At 36.4% G+C, this 22,099-nt stretch overlaps 1 protein-coding gene across 25 annotated transcripts in view; it reads left to right on the forward strand.

The window, feature by feature from the left end:
- HELZ (helicase with zinc finger) overlaps nucleotides 1-22,099 on the forward strand; it is a 171,979-nt gene that overhangs the window by 135,805 nt on the left and 14,075 nt on the right. For 16 of the 25 annotated variants that reach the window (XM_044744239.2, XM_070482119.1, XM_044744234.2 and 13 more), the window contains 5 exons: nucleotides 2,653-2,732; nucleotides 4,134-4,202; nucleotides 6,682-7,252; nucleotides 7,658-7,898; nucleotides 8,990-9,506. In XM_044744239.2, the coding sequence (XP_044600174.2) occupies nucleotides 2,653-2,732; nucleotides 4,134-4,202; nucleotides 6,682-7,252; nucleotides 7,658-7,898; nucleotides 8,990-9,506 (1,478 nt within the window). The remainder of the gene's footprint in view (nucleotides 1-2,652; nucleotides 2,733-4,133; nucleotides 4,203-6,681; nucleotides 7,253-7,657; nucleotides 7,899-8,989; nucleotides 9,507-22,099) is intronic. The other 9 variants (XM_070482122.1, XM_070482125.1, XM_044744241.2 and 6 more) reach the window with 1 other exon arrangement.

The raw sequence follows: 22,099 nt of genomic DNA on the forward strand, positions 1-22,099 counted from the left end.
CATAGCATTATTCAAGTTTGCTATATCCTTGCTGATTTTCTATTTACTTTTTAAAAATACATATTGATAGAGAAATATTGTACTCTCCAAATATAACTGGTACTCGTCTATTTTTCCCTTAAGTTTTGCTTGATGGATTTTAGAGTTCTGTGATTAGGTGCGTAAACATTTAGGATTATGTGCTCTTGATTAATTAACAAATTTATCATTATGAAATGATCCCTGGTAATATTCTTTGCTCTGAGATCTACTTTGCATAATATCAATGTAGCCACTTCAGCTTTCTTTTGACTAGTGTTAGCATGGTATATCTTTTTTTGACCTTTTACTTTTAATCTATTTGTGTCTTTATATTTAAAGTGCACTTCTTTTAGATAGCAAATGGTTGGCTCTTGATTCTTTTTTTAATCCAATGTGACGATCTGTGCCTTTTAGTTGGGGTGTTTAGACCATTTATACTTAATGTGATTGTTGATATAGTTAGATTTGGTTTTATCATCTTGCTATTTGTTTCTAATTTGTCTAATCTGTGTTTTGTTCCCCTTTTCCTTTTACTTGGCCTTCTTTTGGGTTAATTGGGTATTTTTTATGATTCTGTTTTATCTCCTTTGTTGACTCATTAGCTATAACTCTTTATTGTTTTGATATTTGCTTTAGGTTTATAGTATACACTTTAATTTATCGCAGTCTCTTTCCAATTTATATTTTACCACTTGATGTACAGTAAAAGAACTTTATGATATTTCAATTTTTCCTCTTCTGGCCCTTATGATATTGTTATCATGCATTTTACTTTTACATATGTTATATCCCCAAAATATTGTTAGTATTTTTGTTTAAATGGCCAAATGTCTTTCTAAGAGTTTTAAATAATAAGAAAAATAATCTTTTGTATCTGTCCATGTAGTTAGCATTTCTGGTATTCTTTCTTTCTTTTTGCGTATTCTTGTTTCCATCTGATATAATTTTCCTTCTGTCTGAAGGACTTCTTTTAATATTCCTTGTAGAATATTAGAAGTCTGCTGGTGATGGATTCTTTTAGCATTTGTATGTCTGAAAATGTCTTTATTTCATCTTCATTTTTGAAAGATAGATTTGCAGAATATAGAATTCTTAGTTGATAGTTTTTATCCTTTAGTACTGTAGTGATATTGCTCTTCTGTTTTCTTGCTTGTATTGTTTCCAGTGAGAAGTCTGATGTCATCCTTGTCTTTGTTTTCCTGTATATAATGTCTTTTTTTTCTCTGACTGCTTTTTAAAGTTTCTTTTTATACTGGTTTTAGTAATTTGATTGTGATATTCTTGGTGTAGCTTTCTTCATGCTTCTTGTCTTTGAGTTTTGATGAGCTTCTTAGATTTGTGGGTTTACAGTTTTCATCAAGTTTGGAAATTTTTGACCTTCTTTTCTTCAGATATTTTTTCTGTCTTCCTCCTCCTCTCTTCTTCAGGAATTCCTATTACCCATATATAAGGTTGCTTAAAGTTTCCCCACAGTTCAGGGATGCTCTTTTCATTTTATTTTTTAATTCCTTTTTCTTTTTGTGTTCGTTTTGTGTAGTTTCTATTTCTGTGCTTTCAAGTTCACTAAGTTTTTGTTCTGCAATGTCTGATCTGCTGCTAATTCCATCCAGTGTGTTTTTCATCTCAGACATTGTGGTTTTCATTTCCTGAAGTTTAGTAGTAAGGCTATTTTTACATGATAATTCATTTTGTGAAGTTCTAGTGGCATTCTTAAAAAAGTGTTTTCCAGGGCCAGCCCCATGGCTGAGTGGTTAAGTTCGCATGCTCCACTTTGGTGGCCCAGGGTTTCACCAGTTCAGATCCTGGGCGTGGACATGGCACCGTTCATCAAGTCATGCTGAGGCAGCGTCCCACATAGCACAACCAAAGGGACCTGCAACTAGAATCTACAACTAGGTACTGGGGGACTTTGGGGAGAAGAAGAAAAAGAAGATTGGCAAAAGATGTGTTAGCTCAGATGCCAATCTTTAAAAAAAAAATAAAAACTGTTTTCCAACAAGAACCCAAATCAAGGATTCTTTCAAGGAATCTAAAATATCCAGCAATTAATTCTTATAGATTAAAAGCCTTTCGCATGCATGAAATAGCATTATTTAAGTCTATTATAATTGTGATTTTTTAACTTAATTTTGATTTCTCTAATATCATCCACTTATATTTAGTTTGATATCTATTACTATAAACAGTATATGTTTCCTTCAGAATATCTTTATTTAGTTTAGATTGCTTTACTTAATTGGATTGACACATTATTTGGGTTTATGCTTAAGTGCATTTGTAAATGGCCAAAGCATTGAGCTCAGGTGTCAATCTTTTAAAAAAAAAAAGAAAATGAGACTGTAAATTCCTGGAGATTGGGCAGTTATCTTTGGAATTATTTGATGTCTGGAATTGTTCCCTTATTAAGCTTTTGCCCTGTCAATGAGGTTTGCTTTATTTATAAATTTTCTTTCTTACAGAGAAACTGCAACTCTGAAAATTCTAGGAACAAAACCCCAGCAGTAATATAAATCAATAGTAATGGGTGAAAAATGTTTAAAATATTCTACTTCTTTGTCTAATATTGGTTAGTCACTGGAAATGTAACATACACTGGAGACAATTTATAAGAATTTTTAAATATTTTCTTAGGTAAAAGTGATACAAATAATCCTGGACCGGAAATTAGTAAGATTCGAACACCAGAGAAAAAGCCTACAGAATCAAAACAGGTATGCTGCTTATATTTAGTGAATGCATTGTTCCAATGAAGTTAATCTGATTGATCATCTTGGAATCTTGATGTTTTAAAGAAAAGTATTTACCTTTTTGTGTATATCACTTATCAGTAGACTTTTTTAGAAAAGTATACTCAAATTGTGTTCCTCAATAATAGATGTGACTTTAGAGACTTTCCATGATAAAGTAGTACATGAGACACAGCTGTAGATGTGTCGTTGAAAATTAGAATGGGAAGAGCTGTTATATTGAAGAAGGTAGAATTAACTTCCTCAGTTCCCTCACCTTATTCTCTCATCACACACGCACTGTATAAATCCTTAACTCTTTATCTATTCATTCATCTACTCTCTCTGCTTCTGTGTTTGTGAACCAGTTAGGGGAAATCAAATCATTGGTTGAATTAGTGCCACTGGGAAATTCTGGTTTTCTAACCTCAGGGAAAACCTCTGGGGCTCCCCTGCATGTCTTTTACATGTACCTATCTCCTTTTGCCCGTTAAGACTAATCTCTCCTCTTCTGGTCACCTCACAGACTTTGTCCCTTCTCCTCATTTATCTTTAGATTCTTTCTAGCTATTAATTCTTCCTTCTCAGACTATAAGTAAATTGATTGATAGACTGTATTATTTTTGTTTTTGTTTTTGTGAGGAAGATTGTCTCTGAGCTAACATCCTTGCCAGTCTTCCTCTATTTTGTATATGGGACGCCACCACAGGTTGGCTTGATGAGTGGCGTGTAGGTCCATACTTGGGATCTTGACCCATGAACCTTGGGTGGCTAAAGCAGAGTGCGTGAACTTAACCACTATGCCGCCAGGCCAGCTCTTGACTGTTTTTTAAAAAGACACTTTCTTTGACCTTTGTCTCCTTTATAGCTACTGCTTAATTTCTCCTTTCCAGCTCATCTCTTATTTACCCCTTAACCAACACAGTCTAGTATTAGACCTCAACATTTCACTGAAACTAGTCAGCTCCAAGGGACCAAATACTATGCACACGTTTTAGTTGCAGTCTCACTTGACTTTGCTTTGGTGTTTGGCACTATCTTCTGCTTCTTTCTTCTTGGCCATCTTGTTTTTCTGTCACACATTTCTACTTTTCACAACTCTCTTTAACATGACCTTCTGTCTCTTTTATAAGTTCCTGTTCACCCATTTCCTATCCGTCTGTAGTCCCTACGTTGGGATTTCCCAGGGTTCTGTCATTGTCCTGTAGCTGTCTTTGCATTCTATTGTTTCTTACTTTAAACTAGTCCAATCCGTGATTTTAAATGCCCTCTCCATGATAATGACTTCCAAATTTGTGTGTGCAGCCTCAGCCTTGCTTTAAGTAGCTGTTCTCTCTATTCAGTTACTTATGTCCTATAAGTAGCACTGATTCACACTTTTTACAGCTGGAAGGACTGAGTACCCACTGGAGAAGCTGCGGTGAAATGAGGCAGCCCAAGGAACTTCTTGATAGAGTAAGAGGGGAGCTGCAGTGAAAGTAGAAGTCCTGTATGTTTGGGAAGGGGTGCCGCGGGAGAACAAATGGCCCGTCACGATGGGGCAGCAACAACAGCAGCAGCTGTAGGCAGAGGCAGCACAGGCCAAAACCCGCTGCAGGAGACTCAAGTGCTATCAGAACAACTGAAGCTGAGAGGGCTAAGTGTCTCTCAGGTCCTTGTTTTTAAACTTCTATTATGATCTTTCCCAGTCAGGGGGCGAGGCAGCCTGATAGACATGTTTCATTTTCTTTCCCACTCTGATGCTTTGTCCTGGGGCCCTGGGCGAAAAAAAATTCTAGCTTTCCTTGACTCTACATCAGTGTTGTGAGGAAAGTCATAGAGGATAATCTAATTCCGATGATAGTAGACTCAAACTCCTTCAGACCTTACCATCCTCAATTCTGCTTAGCCCATTGTAGCATCATGGAGTAGCACAGTCTTGATCTAAATTTCTGTGACACTGGCCTGGTTTCCTGTCCATGTCAAAGTCAGAAATGAAGGAGGCAATTAAAACAGCAGTTTATCCACAAACGACCTTGACATCTAATCATGGTCTCCCTAATGTGATCAAAGTGTGCATATCAACAGTGTCTTCTGGAAAAAAGTATACCCTAGCTGAGTGTAGCTTTAGTCATTCAAAAGACGAAGACTTATGGGGAAAATAATTTATTTATAAAGAACTTTAATCAGGTTCTGAGATATTTGAAGAGCAGGCATTGCAGCTGCTTGGCAAGACTGGGACAGAGTTGTCATCTTCCTCATTTCATTTTCTAGACAATCTTTTTACACTCAGTAGTCTTAAGGACCTTATTGACTAAATTTAATGGCAGTCCATTTGAGCTAGTGATTAGAGTTGAGAATACATTTGGGGCATGATTGGCGTATTGCAACCATTTGTTGCAATAGCTCTATTGCCGAGTGTACCCCAACTTCAGTTTAGGAACAAGCTATTGTTCTTTGTTCTTGGGAGTGATCAGTTCCATGTATAACTTGAGAGCCTTTGGTGGCAAGTAGTCTGCACTCATCAGTGACCATTTCAACTTTGAAACTAATAAGGAGATTGAAATACCAAAGCAGCTCATTGAATGTTTTGACAGAAATGGAAAAGAAAAATGGCCTCTTTCAACCTTATGTTTCATTTTTCATATTGTCACCACTTATGATCAAACTTGCATTTGGAAGGATGACAGCACTCCCTAGTTTACACGCCTTGAGTAGCTTGCCACAGTTTACAGAATTAAAAACATGTTTATACTCAGTATTGAATCATTCAGAGTCTTGCATAATTGGGCTCTTGCAGTTTCATCTGATGTCAAGAAGGGGAAAACTAACATATACACAAGTGAAGTTATAGCTCTGTGTGCACAAAACTTCTCATGCTCCTCAAATCTGCCATGCTTTTTCTCCTCTCTCCATCTTTGTATAAGCTCTTACCTTTACCTAGAATGTCCTTCCCTCACTGGAAAATTCCACCTCTTTTTGTGAATGCCATAGCCTCTGCTGCCTTTAATTTTCACAGGCACGAGAATCTCACACCACATCCTCTTACAGCGCCTCTCATTTTGCGTTTACACGTTGGTGTCCTCTACTGGAGTCTAAGCTAGAGCTTAGCAAACTTTTTCTGCAAAAGGCCAGATAGGAAATCTTCAGGCTTTGTGGGCCATATGGTTTCTGTTGCAGCCACTCAGCTCTGCCACTGTAGTGAGAAAGCAGCAATAGACAAAACGTAAACAAACAGGTGTAGCTGTGTTCCAGTAAGACTTTATCTACAAAAATCTAGTGGGCTGGAAATGGCCTGGGGCCCACAGTTTGCCAGTCCCTACTGTGAGCTCTTAAGGGTACAGACTAGGTCTTCTTATTGCTTTTTTAATCTCTAGCCCTTGGTAGGCTCTCGATAAACGTTTGTTGAAGGAATAAATGTCAATACCTAATGGCAAAAATTGACCACCAACTGGTTATACAGAGATGATATAGTACTTATTGTTTTTTTCACTTCAAAGTTGTTTAAATTGAGACAGGTTTTTGGGGTTTTTTAAAATTAATATAGATATGTTTGAGGAAAGAGATGTATAAAAACCATAAAATCAGAAGGAAAGAACACATTTTAATGATTTATATCAGAAGGAAATAAATGATTATCTTTCCAAGGAAGAAAGTGTGAAATTAAAAATAATGTTTTTAAAGGAATTAAAGTAGATATGCTAATAAAATGGCAGTATCTCTTTTTATGACTCAAATTTAATATGCTGTTTTTTCTTGTTTCATCTTTTCTAATTTAAAAAAATAGTTATTCCCTTATTTGGTTGTCAGAAAGTGATTGATCGGGCACCCAGCACTCTTGCTATTACTGTTAAGAATGTATCATATCCCTTGGATATGCCAGGGGTGGGAAAAGGTGGAGAGCCATGGGACTCAGATCGTCCACAGTTTAAAAAGTCTTCTTATTTTTTTCTAGTTTGATTTGGAATCGAATCTACAGAACAGAAGTCCTGAATCACGTCCTGGTGTTGTTTATCCCAATACCAAATTTCATCGCAAAGATAATCTCAACCCAAGACATATAAATCTTCCTCTTCCTGCTCCCCATGCACAGTATGCAATCCCTAGTCGTCATTTTCATCCCCTTCCCCAGCTACCAAGACCACCGTTTCCAATTCCGCAGCAACACGCCTTGTTAAATCAGCAGCAGAATAATTTGCCTGAACATCCAAATCAAATGCCACCCCAACCAAATCAGGTAGTCCAGCAGCAGAATCCGTTGAATCAGCTGACTCAGCAGCCACCTCCTCAACTTTCTCCTGCCTATCAGGCAGGCCCCAACAGCGCTTTTTTCAATAATGCAGTTTCTCATCGACCACAGTCCCCTCATGCAGAGTCTGTGATTCCTGAGCAGCAGCCTCCTCCCATGCTGCAGGAAGGCCACAGTCCTCTACGAGCCATTGCGCAGCCCGGCCCCATTCTTCCTTCACATCTGAATAACTTCACTGATGAGAATCCCCCAGGACTGCCTATAGGGGAGGCTTTAGGTAAGTTCTCCTGTCACTGCTAAATGCAACAAATTCAGAGAATATTTACTTAAAATGATGTACTATGCAATATTAATTTGGGTCAGGATTGATTCATCTCTCTAAATAATGCCAATGAAAATCAATCACATAGTGTAATAATCAGAATCTAGTTCCAAATGCTATATAATATTAGGTATCCAGTCGATGCCAGGTTACATCATTATGTAGGTAAGGAAAAATCATCATCATCATTACCATAACTTTAGTTACTGGCAAATTTAGAAAACATTTGCTTTCTCCAAAACCCAAATTGTAGCCATGTCTTGGTCTTTGTGGAGAAAGTCTGCTTGTAAAACCTCTTGAAAAATTGACTTGAAACCCCAAATGCATGAGAACTTAAACTTTTCACAAATGTTTTTGTAGATCGTCTGCATGGGAGTGTAGCTCTGGAAACATTACGGCAGCAGCAAGTGCGGCTACAGCAGTGGAACGAGCATCATGCCTATCTCAGTCAGGGCACTATTCCCTACCCACACCATCACCATCCTCATCCTCACCTCCAGCATCTTCCTCAGCCGCCCATTGGATTACATCAGCCACCAGTGAGGGCAGACTGGAAGCTCCCCAGCAGTGCTGAAGATGAAGCAGAAACCACAGACTCAAGGTATTTCAGCAGACTAAAAATGGCTTCTGAAACATGACCCCCCCACACACACTATTTTCTTTGTTGAATTGAATGTTGTCCTTTTAGCCTCAAGTTGGAATAGTCTCCCAAAGAAATTGGATGCTGGCTTTCTGGGAACATGCTATACGCTTCTATTGAATGACTCTAAAATATAGAGAATCCATTTAGAAGTAACTCTTGTGCAAGTCTAGGCATGGACAATCTGCTGTGGACTGTAAATTAAGGCCCCTGGCTTTGTGGACTCTTCAAAAGGGGAAATGTACCATCATACTCAGTAGTGGTTTTTTTCCACAGTCGGGAGTGATACAAAGAATGAATAAGGAGAGAAGTAAATTAGTGGTTAAAAGTTAAAAATTATAAATTTGTCATTGATTTTTTTTTTCCTGGTAGCACAGAATCCTACTTTTTTTTTTTTTTTAAAGATTGGCACCTGCGCTAACAACTGTTGCCAATCTTTTCTCTTTTTTTCTGCTTTTTCTCCCAAATCTCCCCAGTACATAGTAGTATATTTTAGTTGTGGGTCCTTCTAGTTGTGGCATGTGGGACGCCACCTCAGCGTGGCCTGATGAGTAGTGCCACTTCGGCTCCCAGGATCCGAACCAGCAAAACCCTGGGCCACCGCAGCGGAGCATGCAAACTTAACCACTCGGCCACAGGGCTGGCCTCTACCTTCTTTTAGTTACAGATATTTATGAGTATTTAGTCCTGACTCTAAACTTGTTTTTATGGCCAGTGTCATGTGAATGCAGTGAAGTGTTTCCTAATCCCTTCTGAATAAGGTCCATCATCACGGTGACCTTTTATAACTGCCAGTTATCAAAGGCATGTGGAAACAAGGACAGTTGTTTTTAATACAAAGGGAAAAAAAAGAAGTCAGGTACTTGGGCCTATTTAATGTTTTCAATTCGGTATCTATTGAGTGTTAATGCTTACTTTTGAGATTAATGTTAGTTCTAAATTAAGTATTATGATTTTGTTTGTAAAAATTACACATGTAGTTGACTAAGCTCTCCTTAAGGTAATGGAGCTTTTCTTTTATTTTCTTCTCATATTTTGTCATCTTTATGTAGGTTTCAAGATTTAATCAGAGAACTGTCTAATCGTGATCAAAGTGAAACACGGGAACTAGCTGAAATGCCACCACCTCAATCAAGACTTTTGCAATATAGACAAATTCAAACTAGGAGCCCACCAGCAGTCCCATCTCCCCCATCCAGTACAGACCACAGTAGCCACTTTTCTAACTTTAATGACAACAGCAGAGACGTTGAAGTAGCCAACAACCCAGCATTTCCTCAGCGCCTACCGCCCCAGATGTTCAGCTCACCTTTCTCATTGCCATCTGAACACCTTGCCCCTCCTCCCTTGAAATACCTGGCACCTGATGGAGCATGGACTTTTGCTAACTTACAACAGAATCACCTAATGGGGCCAGGTTTTCCCTACGGCCTACCTCCATTGCCTCACAGGCCACCGCAAAGCCCTTTTGTACAAATGCAGAATCATCAACATGCTGTTGGTCAAGAGCCATTTCACCCATTGTCATCTCGAACAGTATCGTCTTCTTCGCTCCCTAGCTTAGAAGAGGTAAATATCTTTCTTTTCCTTTTTTCCTTTTGGGATTAATTGATTGTGAAAAATATCAGTGTTTACTGATTTGATAATAATAGTGGACAGACTTTATTGATTTAATAGTCTTTTAAAGAGAATCTTTTCTTGGAACTTATTTTAATTTCCACCCTCTTATTATGGTATTTTAGACTTTGCAGAATGGTCATTATTGTTGAGTCTTTTCCTGCTGTTTTGGAACATTTAACATCTGCCTGACTTGAGGAAGCTGTTCATTCAAGCAGCTTAGTCCTGTCTAGTCTGGGGACATGGTTTTTAGTGATTCATCTCTTTACTTTAAGTTACATTGGTTGATTACAAATTTGTTAATTAGAGCTTTCCAGAGATTTTGGCTTTCTCAGCCGGTTGCCACTTCCAAGTGCTGTGCTCTCTCTTCTGTGGCTCGTCCTGCTGCTTTCTTAGACTGAGCAGTTGGTACACAGTGATACTCTGATCCCCAGATGTCAGAAATTTGCAGGTGTTTGACATAGAATTGACTCTGCTAAACTAAGCATTTTAAGGTAAACGGAATTTTTATCTTAAAATACTTAGTTATTTCCAAAGAGCATCTTTTTGGACCTTCATTGATATGAAACTCTAGTAGTTCCAAGTTATAAAACTTGTAAAACATCGTCATTTGGTGCAGACTATAAAAATGTCACCTAGCTGTTCCCATTGAGCTTGCAGTGATGAAAGATAAGAATGTGTAGAGCTGGTTTGGTTGTTATCAGTCAGAGACATCTTGAAACAGGATAAACGTTTCCAATTTTGATATTTTTTTTGACATTAGTTTCATTTTGGCAGTTCTGGAACGATTTCTAAGGCTTTAGAAATAATTCACATGTTTTGCAAATTTTCTGCTATAGATGTGATTAAAAAGTTAAGTTTCCTAGGGAAAGGTCTGTATCTTATTTGTAGGGTTTTGGAGGTAATTTGTTCAAATTGTTCCAGAATTCACTAGTTGGCTCATCCTGCATAATAACTATCATTAAAACAACTTAATTGCTGTCTTGTTCCTAATGTAAACTGTAAGCATAAGATGAATTGATATCTATAAATATGTATTGTGAAGACCTAGAAATTTGGAACCATACTTCACGAAGATTAGATGCATATCTGACATTATTTCAAATTATGATGGGATGGCTTTACAATTTAGCAGTAATGTAATTTTCAGTTAAGCAACAGTTTATGTATCTACCTACCTATTTATTTGTGATAAATTCATTTAACAAAAAATGTACCATTTTAGCTATTTTAAGGTGTACGATTTAGTGGATTTTAGTGTATTCACAATATTGTGCAGCAATCACCACTACCTAATTCCAGAACATTTTCATCACCCTAAAAGAAACCCTGTAACCATTAAGCAGTTACTCCCCCTACCCCCAGTTTATAGCAACTATGAATCTACTTTCTGTCTCTGTGGAAACATTTCATGTAAATGGAATCATACAACATGTGGCCTTTTGTTCCTGGCTTCTTTCATTTAGCATGCAGTTTTCTCAGCTTACCTACTTTGTAGCAGTACTGGCACTTCATTCCTTTTTATGGCTGAATAATATTCCACTGTATGGACGTGCCCCAATTTGTTTATCTTTTAATCAATTGATGGACATTTAGGTTGTTTCCATTTGTTCACTATTAGGAATAATGCTGCCATGAACATTCATGAGCAATTTTTTGTGTGAAAGTTTATTTTCTGTTCTCTTGGGTATGCACTTAGAATTCCTGCATTGTATGGTAACTCTGTTTAACTTTTTGAGGAGCTGTCAAACTGTTTTTCACAGTGCCATGCACCATTTTACATTCCCACCAGCAGTATGCGAGGGTTCTGATTTCTCCTTTTTTTAAAATTATAGCCATCATAGTGGGTGTGAAGTGGTAGCTCATTGTGGTTTTGATTTGCATTTCCCTAATGACTAATGATGTTGAGCATCTTTTCATGAGCTTATTGGCTAGTTTGTATATCTTCTTTGGAGAAATGTGCTTTCAAATCCTTTGCCCATTTTAAAATATGGTTATCTTTTTGTTGTGGAGCCATAAGAGTTTTAAAATTTATTCTGGACACTAGATTATTATCATATATATGATTTCCAGTATTTTCTCCTATTCTGTGGGTTCTTTTTACCTTCTGATCGTATCTTTTGATGCACAAAAGTTTTTAATTTGGATAAAGTCCAATTTATCTGTCTTTTCTTTGGTTACTGTGCTTTTGGTGTTATATCTAAGAAACTGTTGCCTAATCCAAGGTCACGGAGATTTATATCTACCTTTCCTAGTCTTATAGTTTTAGTTCTTACTTTAGTTCTTTGATCCATTTGGAATTAATTTTTGTGTATTATATGAGGTGGTTGTCAAATTCATTATTTTGCATGTGGTTATCCAGTTTTCTCAGTACTATTTGTTGAAAAGACTATTATTTCTCCATTAAATGGTCTTGGCAACCTTGTCAAAAATCAATTGACCATATACATATGGGTTTACTTCTGGACTCTTAATTCTGTTCATTGATCTATGTCCTTATGCCCTACCACACTGTCTTGTATACTCTAGCTTCATAGTGAGTTTTGTATTTGGAAGTATGAGTCTTTGTACTTTGTTCTTCTTTTTCAAGACTGTTTTGGCTATTCTGGGTCCCTTGAATTTCCCTATGAAATTTAGGATTTGTTTGTCAATTTCTGCAAAAAAAGCCAGTTGGGATTTTAAAAGAGATTGCTTTAAATCTGCAGCTTAATTTGGGGAGTATGGCCATCTTAACAATATTAAGTCTTCTGGTGCCTGAACATGGGATGTCTTCCCATTTCTTTAGGTCTTTTGAAATTTCTTTCAACAATATTTTGTAATTTTCTAAGTGTAAGTCTTAGACTTCTTTTGTTAAATTTATTTTGAAGTATTTTATTCTTTTTTGTGGTTTTGTAAAGAGAATTGTTTTCTTAATTTCATTTGTGGATTACTCATTATTGTTTAGAGATACAATTGATTATATATTGATTGTATATCTGCAAACTTGCTGAACTCTTTATTAGCTCTAATAGATTTTTTGTGGATACCTTAGGATTTTTTATATAGGAGACAATGTCATCTGCAAATACAGTTTTGTTTTTCCTTTCCAATCTGAATGCCTTTTATTTTTTTTTTCTTGCCTAATCACCCTAGCCAGAATCTCCACTATAATGTTTAGAGTACATTTTGGCAAAATTAGAGAAAAGCAAGTATGTCTAGGGTGAGTTTTCCAAATTTCCTTTTGTTATTGAGTCCTATTCATTCCATTGTGGTTGGAGAACATACTTTGTATAATTTTAATCTTTTAAATTTATTGAGACTTGTTTTGTGGCCTAACATACGGTCTATCCTGGAGAATGTTTCAGGTGCACTGGAGAAGAATGCATATTTTGCTCTTGTTGGGTGGAGTGATCTATAGATATGTTAGGTCTATTTGGTTTATATTGTTGTTCAAGTTTTCGATTTCCTTTGGAGCTTTTGTCTAGGTTTTGTATCCTTTATTGAAAGTAGGATATTGAAGTCTCAAGCTATTATTGTTGAATTACCTATTTCTCCTTTCAATTCTGTCAGTTTATGCTTCATGTATTTTGGGGCTGTGTCAGTAAGTTTATATATATTTATAATTGTTATATCTTCTTGATGGATTGACTCTTTTTTCTTTTTTTTCTTTTTTTTTGCTGAGGAAGATTAGCCCTGAGCTAACATCTGTGCCAATCATTCTCTTCTTTATATGTGGGTCACTGCCACAGCATGGCTGATGAGTGGTGTAGGTCCATGCCTGGGATCCAGACTTGTGAACTCGGGCCACCAAAGTGGAGTGTGCTGAATTCAATGATCACACCATGGGGCCAGCCCCTGGATTGAGCTTTTTTTATCATTATATAATGTCCTTTCTCTCTCATAACAGTTTTTGTCTTCAAATGTTTCCTCTGATATTGTCTAGCCACATCAGCTCTCTTTTGGTAACAGTTTGCATGGAATGTCTTTTCTCATCCTTTGGCCTTTTGATTTAGTTGTCATTTATTTGTTTAGTGTCTTTTCTGAACTAATTTTTTCCAAAACTTTTAATTTTAATTTTTAAATTCTGAACAAATATTTTTAAATCTATATTTGTCATGTGTGGCCTCTGAAGTCTTTATCCGTTAGCTTAATAGTCAACTAGTCATTGCACAAATTTTCTTAAATGCTCAGAACCAAAAACATCATCCAGTTTTTCCAGAGGCACCTGAGTTTGAGCACACTTCCATACTCAGCCAGGCAGTTTACATCTCTGCTTTAGCCTTAACTTCTGCTTCTGCAGAGCCTCCATATCAGCCAGAGCTCAGAACTTTTCAGATCTTTCCTGAGAATGTGCACAGCATGGATGGGTCTTCTAGATTCCCAGGAATATGGCAGAGCTAGTCAAATCCCCTCATCCCTGAAACATCTCACTCCTAGGCCTTTCCTCTAAAGCTTTTGGTTTGGTCCAGCTGATATCCATTGCCTCAAGCAGTATCAACTCAAACATTTGCCGTAAATGTTTTCAATAAGGCCCCTTTAGCACTGGTTGAATTCTGAATTAGACAAGACAAGGCAAGTGTTTATTTTTATTTTATTTAATTTTTTTTTGACCCAGCCTTCCAGATTGCCATCAGACAGGTCAAAACAAATAATTAGAATTCTTTGAGAATGAGGCCCATTCTGCTTCCTCTAGTACTGATGCCAGAAATGCAGAGTCTTATTGTCAAGCCTACCAACGGAGCTGGAGAGCAGGGGCATAGCACTAGAGTAGGTTCAGATACCAGAGCTCATTATTGTTACTGAAATTCCCTGATTTTTCTTGATTAAGTACTCCCCTACTTGCTGCCAGCTTTAGTTTCTCCAATTCCAAGAAAGTTGATTGTGACAGTTTTTTCATTGCTTTTATGGAGGGATGGACATTGGAGTTCCTTATTCCACCATTTTTACTGATGACACTTGTGATGTTTTGATTTAATCTGCCAAATGAATTCGTAAGATGTGGGGGAAAACAGCATGCCTAAATTTTTGTAAGGGTTTATAAAGTTTTGTACTTTACTAAATAATACTGAATACTGTGCTTAATCATTGATCTATTTAAATGTTCCTTAGTTTTGAAATTTAAGTTCTTTGTACCCTTGAGTTCTTAACATTTGCTATTACTGTTTAGCTATGAGTGTGTGAATAAGTACCTTCAATTGTCAATGGGTTCTTAGAATGAAATTACTTTTGCAAAAACATTTGGTCACCTTTATTTTGATGCATGAGATTCACAAATGATGAGTAACTTGCAAAACTGAAAAAATACCTTGACAAGGAAAATATTATTCTTACCACATTGCACATTTTGATGTTTTCAGTGCATTAGGATAACATTTGTGTGTTATATTGTACAAAATGGTTTTGCATGAATCATCTCAGAATGAATGGTTTATGTGCTTGCTGTTTATTTCCGACCTTTTAAAATAATTTCTTTAGCGTTAACAATACAGAAAAATGTCTTATTTCCCTCCCTACTGTGAATTATTTTATTGTTAGAAACCTTGGTAGATTAATCTTTTGTGGGATAAAAATGTTCAGATGTTAGCTTAACAGTTAACTTGAACAGAGATGGTTTTCATATTGTGTTTCCTTAGTTCTTTCTTTTTCATAATATTTTTGACTTTCTTTTGACAAATGAAGTACATGGAAAATGTAGCAGTTAGAGAAATTATTTCTAGTTTCATTATACAGAGATAGCTACTGTAACATCTAGCTTTTCATAGCATTCACAGATATGAAAGTGTGACTGATTAATGGAAGGGGTTTACTTGTTGGGGAGACTTGAAACAATTTTTTCCTAATTGTTGTGCTCAGCTGTATCACCCCATTGAACCTTTCCTTCCACCAGGTTGAGGCACCCTCAAGGGGACCTTGATTCTATAACATTTACAATTTTTAGAGTATCTCATTTAGATGCTCAAGGCTTGACTACGGATTTTCCTTACCTCCCTCAAATGCAGCAGAATTCCCGGCCCTCAGCTGCTTGCATGGGGCTGGGGCGCTGTGTCTGGCAGTAGTCCCGGCACCCTGTCCCACTTCTAGTTCTCTACTGGTGTGATGAGATAAGGAGAACAAAGAGCAAAGATGCCGTCCTTACCTGGGCCACATTACAGACCATTCCTGATTGGAAATAGATTGATAAATTGCTCCAATTTGATTTCAAATTTCAGTTTAAGCTTGGGGTTATGGTTTAATTTTTCTCCAGATATTTAGCAGTTGTCTTCATACTCTTTATTAAGTTACTGCATTCTCACTAGATAGAATGGTGGCTTTCTTATCAAATACTAAATTCTTTCTAATAGCACTGTATCATACTTGCATTTCAGCTAACTGAAGTGGGGGTAGGGGGAGATGAAATGCAAAGAGGAACAGTGGAAGTTAATTCTTGGCTTCTGAGCTTCCAAGGATTCAGTTTCTAGTAATTTTGGCATGATTCAGGAGTTTTCAAGTGTAATTTTTATCTGTATGAGCTTTTTCACTTTGCGTGATAACTTTATAATCTAACCTCTGAGTAAGATAGAGTTCTTCAGTATATCCTGAGATCTGTTTCTGGACTTTGTTTTTCTCCTCATCCACCCATATGTTTCTGTACCAGAATTATACACTGTTTTCATTTTCAAGGTTTTGCATTATTCTCATTTGATAGTGTAGTCTCCCCTATTACTTTTTTGTCCTTCCAGTTTCTGTGTATGTGTGTGTGGGGAGGCAAGGGGAGAGTATGAAGGTTATTCTCTGGTTTTTCTGCTAGAAGTTTAGAATACCTTTGTGAACTCTTTCCCTCCCCTCTCCCCAAAAATACCTTTCTTGAGTTTTTATTTGAATTACATCAAATGTATAGCTTAAATTGGGGGAATTTTATCTTTACAAATATTTTAAACCTGTCATTTAGGAACTGGTACAATCTTCAATATTTTGATTTTTTTTTCTTCCCTCCTTTTCTCCCTTCTTCTCTTCCTCCTTTCTTTGTTTTCTGAAGGTTCCTCTGTAAAATTCTGTAGCAACTTCATTTCCGGTTAAATTTGCTTTTAGGTTAATTTTTCCTTGTTTTTTCTTATGAAAGCAACTTTTTTCCCATTGTACTTTGCAGGCATTTTATCTTGAGAGACAAATCCTCCTCCTTCTTAAGTGGGTGTAGGTTTTACTTCGCCAAAAACTTTTCATTTAACGTGGAATCAGCAATGCTGACACTGTGCAGAGCAAAGCTTTTGCCATGTAAAACGTGCTTTCCATGAAATAGTTTGATTAAAAATGCTTAAGTAATAAGTGGAAAATTCTTTTTTAAAACGTCACTATAAAAGTCTCGGAATTTGTTTATGAAGTTGCATGTTTTTGTGTTGCAGTGGTGGTATTATTGTAATGGCCTTCCAATGAAAATGAAATGCTTGTAAGTCACTCATTTTGATCAGCTTTCAGTAAATCAACATTTACTTTACCATCTTAGAGATGACATGTATGCATCTGTGATGTTTCTGCTTTGAAATATTTCTTATATGTTGGCTTTTGAACAAAAACACTGTTGACCCATCTATCCATTTTCATTTTTTCCTTCAAACTACTCTAGTTTTGAAGTTACTTGATAGTTTTGATTTCAATACTGTTATCTAATCATCTACCCCCCACCCCCGCTCGTGTGCCAAGTTGCCTTCTGTGGAGCAAAGTATCGTACAAATGTAGTTGAAGGTGATGTTCTTAGCTGATTGACATATTCTGCCTATTCTGACTTTAGATGATGAAAGCTCGTGACTTACGTCATATAACCAGGTGATAATGTCGCTGTCTTCTCAGAAGTGTCTTCTCAGAGAGATTAATGGATGGTATCAAACCATCTAATGCACATAACAGAGACAGTGATCAACAAATTAATAAATTAGACCTCTAGTCATGTTTAAATTATCAAAGCTAATCATTTAAATGAGATGTTCTATTTTAATTAAAGTTTCTTGCACCATAGTTAATGAGACTTGGAATTTCCACTAGAGCATTTAGCTCTTCCTTAGTGATTAGCTTTGATAATACAATTATAAATAGAGCCCTAGTTAATTAAGTTGCTGGCCTTTCCCCCAGTTATTTATTTATACATTATACATGTGAAATAGCTTGCTAATCTCATACATTAGAGATAGACACACCTTATAAACCAGTGGTAAGCAAATTATGAATTTTTACTTAAACTGACAACGATCTTTAACAACAGAAATTTATATATGAATTCATTTAGTTTTCCTTTCTTCCTTGAAATTTTAGCATTATATTTTGATATTTAGAAAGAGATATCAACAGTAGACTTAGAAAATAATGATCATATGTTTAGCAACATAATGATTTCACAGTTTAACATGAATATTTATAAACACATAAACATATTGGGAGTTGATACTGAATCCAGAAGTAAGAATCTCTGACAGAGTAGAATCGGCCTTTAAGCAATAAATAATGAAGTTACTTAAGACCCAAGGACTCTAAAATTAAACCTAAGTGTCAGTCATTGCTAGGGTTGCCATCTAGAAGTAGAGGAACATTCTGATTGGCATGAGATGTATGTGGAAGGAATAGTCTCTTCATGAAAAAACTGGGAACTGGGCAAAAGCAACAGAAGACAAAAAATGGTCAAGAACTAAGAAAAGAAGGGAAGAAAAATATAGTTCATATATTTAAACAGCCTAGGGACCCACAAGACTGAAGAGTAGGTGGAAATATAAAGGGCATTTCTCTGTCAGAAATGTTTTTCTTTTGCAGGCAAGGGATCTTTCCCTAAAATGTTTATTTGGGAGCCCTTGTCTTTTAGGGTACTTCATAGGTAACCTTTCATAGTAACCTTTCAGGGTACGTTCAGGGTACTCCCTCTGAGGGAAAAAAATCTGAGAGTTTAAACTCATTACCCAGAATGCTTTTTATTGTAGTCACTTAGCATGCTCTATAGTTCTTTGAATTTAAATAACTTAAATAGGCTCGTATATGTCATAACAGTTGAATTATTTTAGCAGATACATCAAATTGTTGGTGATTGTCAAAGTTAGTGATTGATTATGTTTGGACATTTTAGTAATAAAAAGTTAAAATACATTCTCATTGATAAAGACTTTGATTTATTGGAGACTTTAAAATAAAACTTAGAACTTTGCAACTAGTTGAGCCTTGAAGATCATCTATTGTAACTTCTTCCTTTTTTTTTTTTTTTTTTTGGAGAGGAAGATTGGCCCTGAGCTAACATCTGTTGCTGATCTTTCTCTGTTCTTGCTTGAGTAGGATGATTAGCCCTGGGCTAACATCTGTGCCAGTCCTCCTCTATTTTGTATATGAGTGGCCAGCGCAGCATAGCTTGATGAGCAGTGTGCAGGTCTGAAGCTGAGATCTGAAGCCACAAACCCCAGGGCACCGAAGCAGAGCATGCAAACTTAACCACTGCGCCACTGGGCCAGCCCCCTAACTCCTCCTTTTTAAAGGAAACTGAGGCACCAAGATGTTAAAGGACTTGCACCTTAAACGGTTACTAATTAAAGTGGAGCTGAGGCTCCTGACTTGCAGTCGTCTGCTATTTCTGGAGCATCACACTGTTCTTCAGATCTTTATGCCATGAGTAAAGTTGACTCCTGGAAAACAAGAAATGATTGCAGTTACATGAAGCAGATGTGGGGGAAAGCCAAATTATGTTCTTGGGACCAAAGAATTAAATCTTCAGTTGTATAAAGTTTTCCTTTTTTGAAGTGGGGGGGGATGGTGGTGGAGAAAGCGGCAGATGGTTCATTTTAGAATTCTTGATTCTTAAAAGCCATCTGATTCTAGCTGCTAACTGTTTGCTCAAATACCAGAAAATTAACTAGGAGGAATGTACTTCATTTCTCAATGCTCCTTAAAAATAAAACAAAAATTCTCCAGCATTATCTTGTTTTTTAAAGCTGAAAAATTTAGTTATGATAATTATGATTCTTCAGAGAAAACACAAATAGTTATGAGTTGAAGGTAAAGTTCTGTATAGTATTTTACTTCCTGCCCAAACTGACTTTCTCGTTGTAAGAGGTGTTGTGGTCTGTGACGGATAACTTGACTGTTTCGTATTCAAGAAGATTAAATAAGAGCCAGATAGATTCGAGGTAGCTCAGGATGTCACAGCAGTGACTCTGGGACATTTCTCTCTGAGATGTAATATGACATTCCTTCCAGTGTCTCCACTATCACCATTTGTTTGGATCTAGGAAATTAATGTTGCTTAGTGGGAAATTATTTACAAATTGTAAGCGCCTTTGCCTCTGAGATGCTTCAAATGGTATTTTTCTTTATTTAGACCTAAACTGATTTTAATCCACTTTGCTACAAATCACATTCATTTCAGTATACCTTTCTTTAAAGAAAAGCAATAGTAAAACCCAGAAATAAATGTGCTCTAGTTTGGGAAATAAAGATAAATTTTTGCCTCTATTATTATGATTGAATCTTATGAACCTGATGTGACATTACAGTTGTTTAAAAAATTCTGTTAAGATAATGCACTTTATTTTTAAAATAGTTACTTTAAAATAGTATAAAACAAATAGTGGAGAGTGTTATAATTGTCCAGGCAAGAGCTGATGGTGGCTTGGACTGTGATGCAGCAGTGGAAATGGCAACAAGTAAATAAATTCAAAACCTACAGGTATTCCTGGTGGATTAGATGTGATTTGAAAGTAAATGAAATAAAATAAAATAATCTGTCCTTATTCCCACTAGCCCCATTTTGATTCCTCAACAGCCGCGTGTGGCTGGGGGCAGATAGCGAACGTCTCCATCATCGCAGGAAGGTCTTTGGGACAGCGTTGCTCGAGAGAAAGACTCCTGCCCTTCAGCTCTTTGAACTGCCTTAGATGATTTCTTCGGTAATCTCCTCCCAGCTCTTTCCTCTGTTTCTCACTTTCTGAAGTTTCTGTTAATAAGATGTTAGACTTCCTGGATTCTCCTAATCTTTCTCCCTCTCATATTTTGATATATTTGTAGTTTTTCCTACTTTCTGGTAGCCTTCCTTGATTTTATCTATATTTTATATTTGAGCCCTCAATTGTTTAATTTCCAAGAGTTCTTTATTCTCAGCTTTTTCCTTTTTCATAACATCCTTTTGTTTTTATAAATGCATTCCTTCTTCTGAGGAAACCAGTTGAGGGTTTATTGTTTTGTTTCAGATTTTTAGTAAGAACTAAAACAGTATTTTAAAATATTTTTAAAACATCATTGTTACTTTTTTCCCCTGGGCCTCCCTTTTTTCCTGTCTCTTTACCTGTGACCATCTTTGATGCTGGAGACTCCCCTTAAATGTCTGGTAACTCTTGATTATCTGTGTCATTCAAAAGCAATTTGAGAGTTTTCTGTATGTCTCAGGACTTACTGCCTGGCGGGCCCTTCCCTGGGGACTTTTTACTGCTTTGAATCTTTCTGGTTGTTGGGGAGGAGTGCAGAGTGCGACCAGCTCTTCCCTGTACAGACTTTCAGTTAATCCCCCCAATTTTATCCCTTCATCTTCCTTTCATTTTGCATTGTAGCTGGTGTTTCTGAGTCCTGAGCCTCTGGAATTCTGTGGGGCAAATTGATTTCTTTCTTGGTTGGGAGCTATATCTCCATCCTTCTTCCACAGACACCATTCATCCATCGAGTCTTCATACATTCCAGAAATGTGCCTTTTATTGATGGCCAGTCATCCGGTCTTGATTGTTGTAGATCTTTTATATTCCTTTGTTGTTATTTTAGAGGAGTCTTGAGCCAATCTCCACCATTAACTGGGAATCATACCTTTTTAAAAAATATTGTTTTATAATTTATAATGTAGTTTTGAATAACTTACATCACATGAACCCATAGACATTACTGTTACAAACTAGTTTCTCCATCACACATTGCTTGGCTTGCTCATGCTGATTGTTTTTAATCTTACAGTGATACTTCTCGCCTCCCTCCTTTCTAATTTCTTTCTTTCTAGGTAACTGTACTTCTCTACAAAACTACGTATCGCACATAGCTTTAAACATAACATGATATGTGGGGAGCTAAATTGAAGTAAGTTAGTAGAGCCCACGATTTAAGAATTTCTTTTTCAAATCTTGGGAAAATTGAGTAGAAAATTTGGCATTTATATTCAGCATTCAACATTTTAATTCTTTTGTCAAATATTTATTGAAGACTTTTATGTCCTAGGAACTGTATTGTATTAGGTGCTGGGAATACACAAGTGAGTAAGATCTAGTTTCTACTCCAGAATCTTTGCATATCCTTGACATTTTAATTTAGGTCAAGGTTATATTGCCTTTCCTTGGATCACACAAATCCAGGCCTAAACAAATTCAGGCCTAAAATAGATATTTTTAGATTGAGAAAGACAAGCATCTCCAAAAAATCAATATTGTTAATGAGCCAATAACCTTTATATTTAACTTTTATATTGTATAAGAATTTATAGTTGAACAAGATGTAAAGCTATGGAATTTAGTGATGTTTAGACCACTAAACTTGTATAAATGGGAAAAATTATAAAAACCTAAATGCCCCTGAAATGAGATATGGTTTAA

The sequence above is a fragment of the Equus asinus genome, chromosome 13 (genome assembly GCF_041296235.1).
Source record: "Equus asinus isolate D_3611 breed Donkey chromosome 13, EquAss-T2T_v2, whole genome shotgun sequence".
NCBI lineage: Eukaryota > Metazoa > Chordata > Mammalia > Perissodactyla > Equidae > Equus > Equus asinus.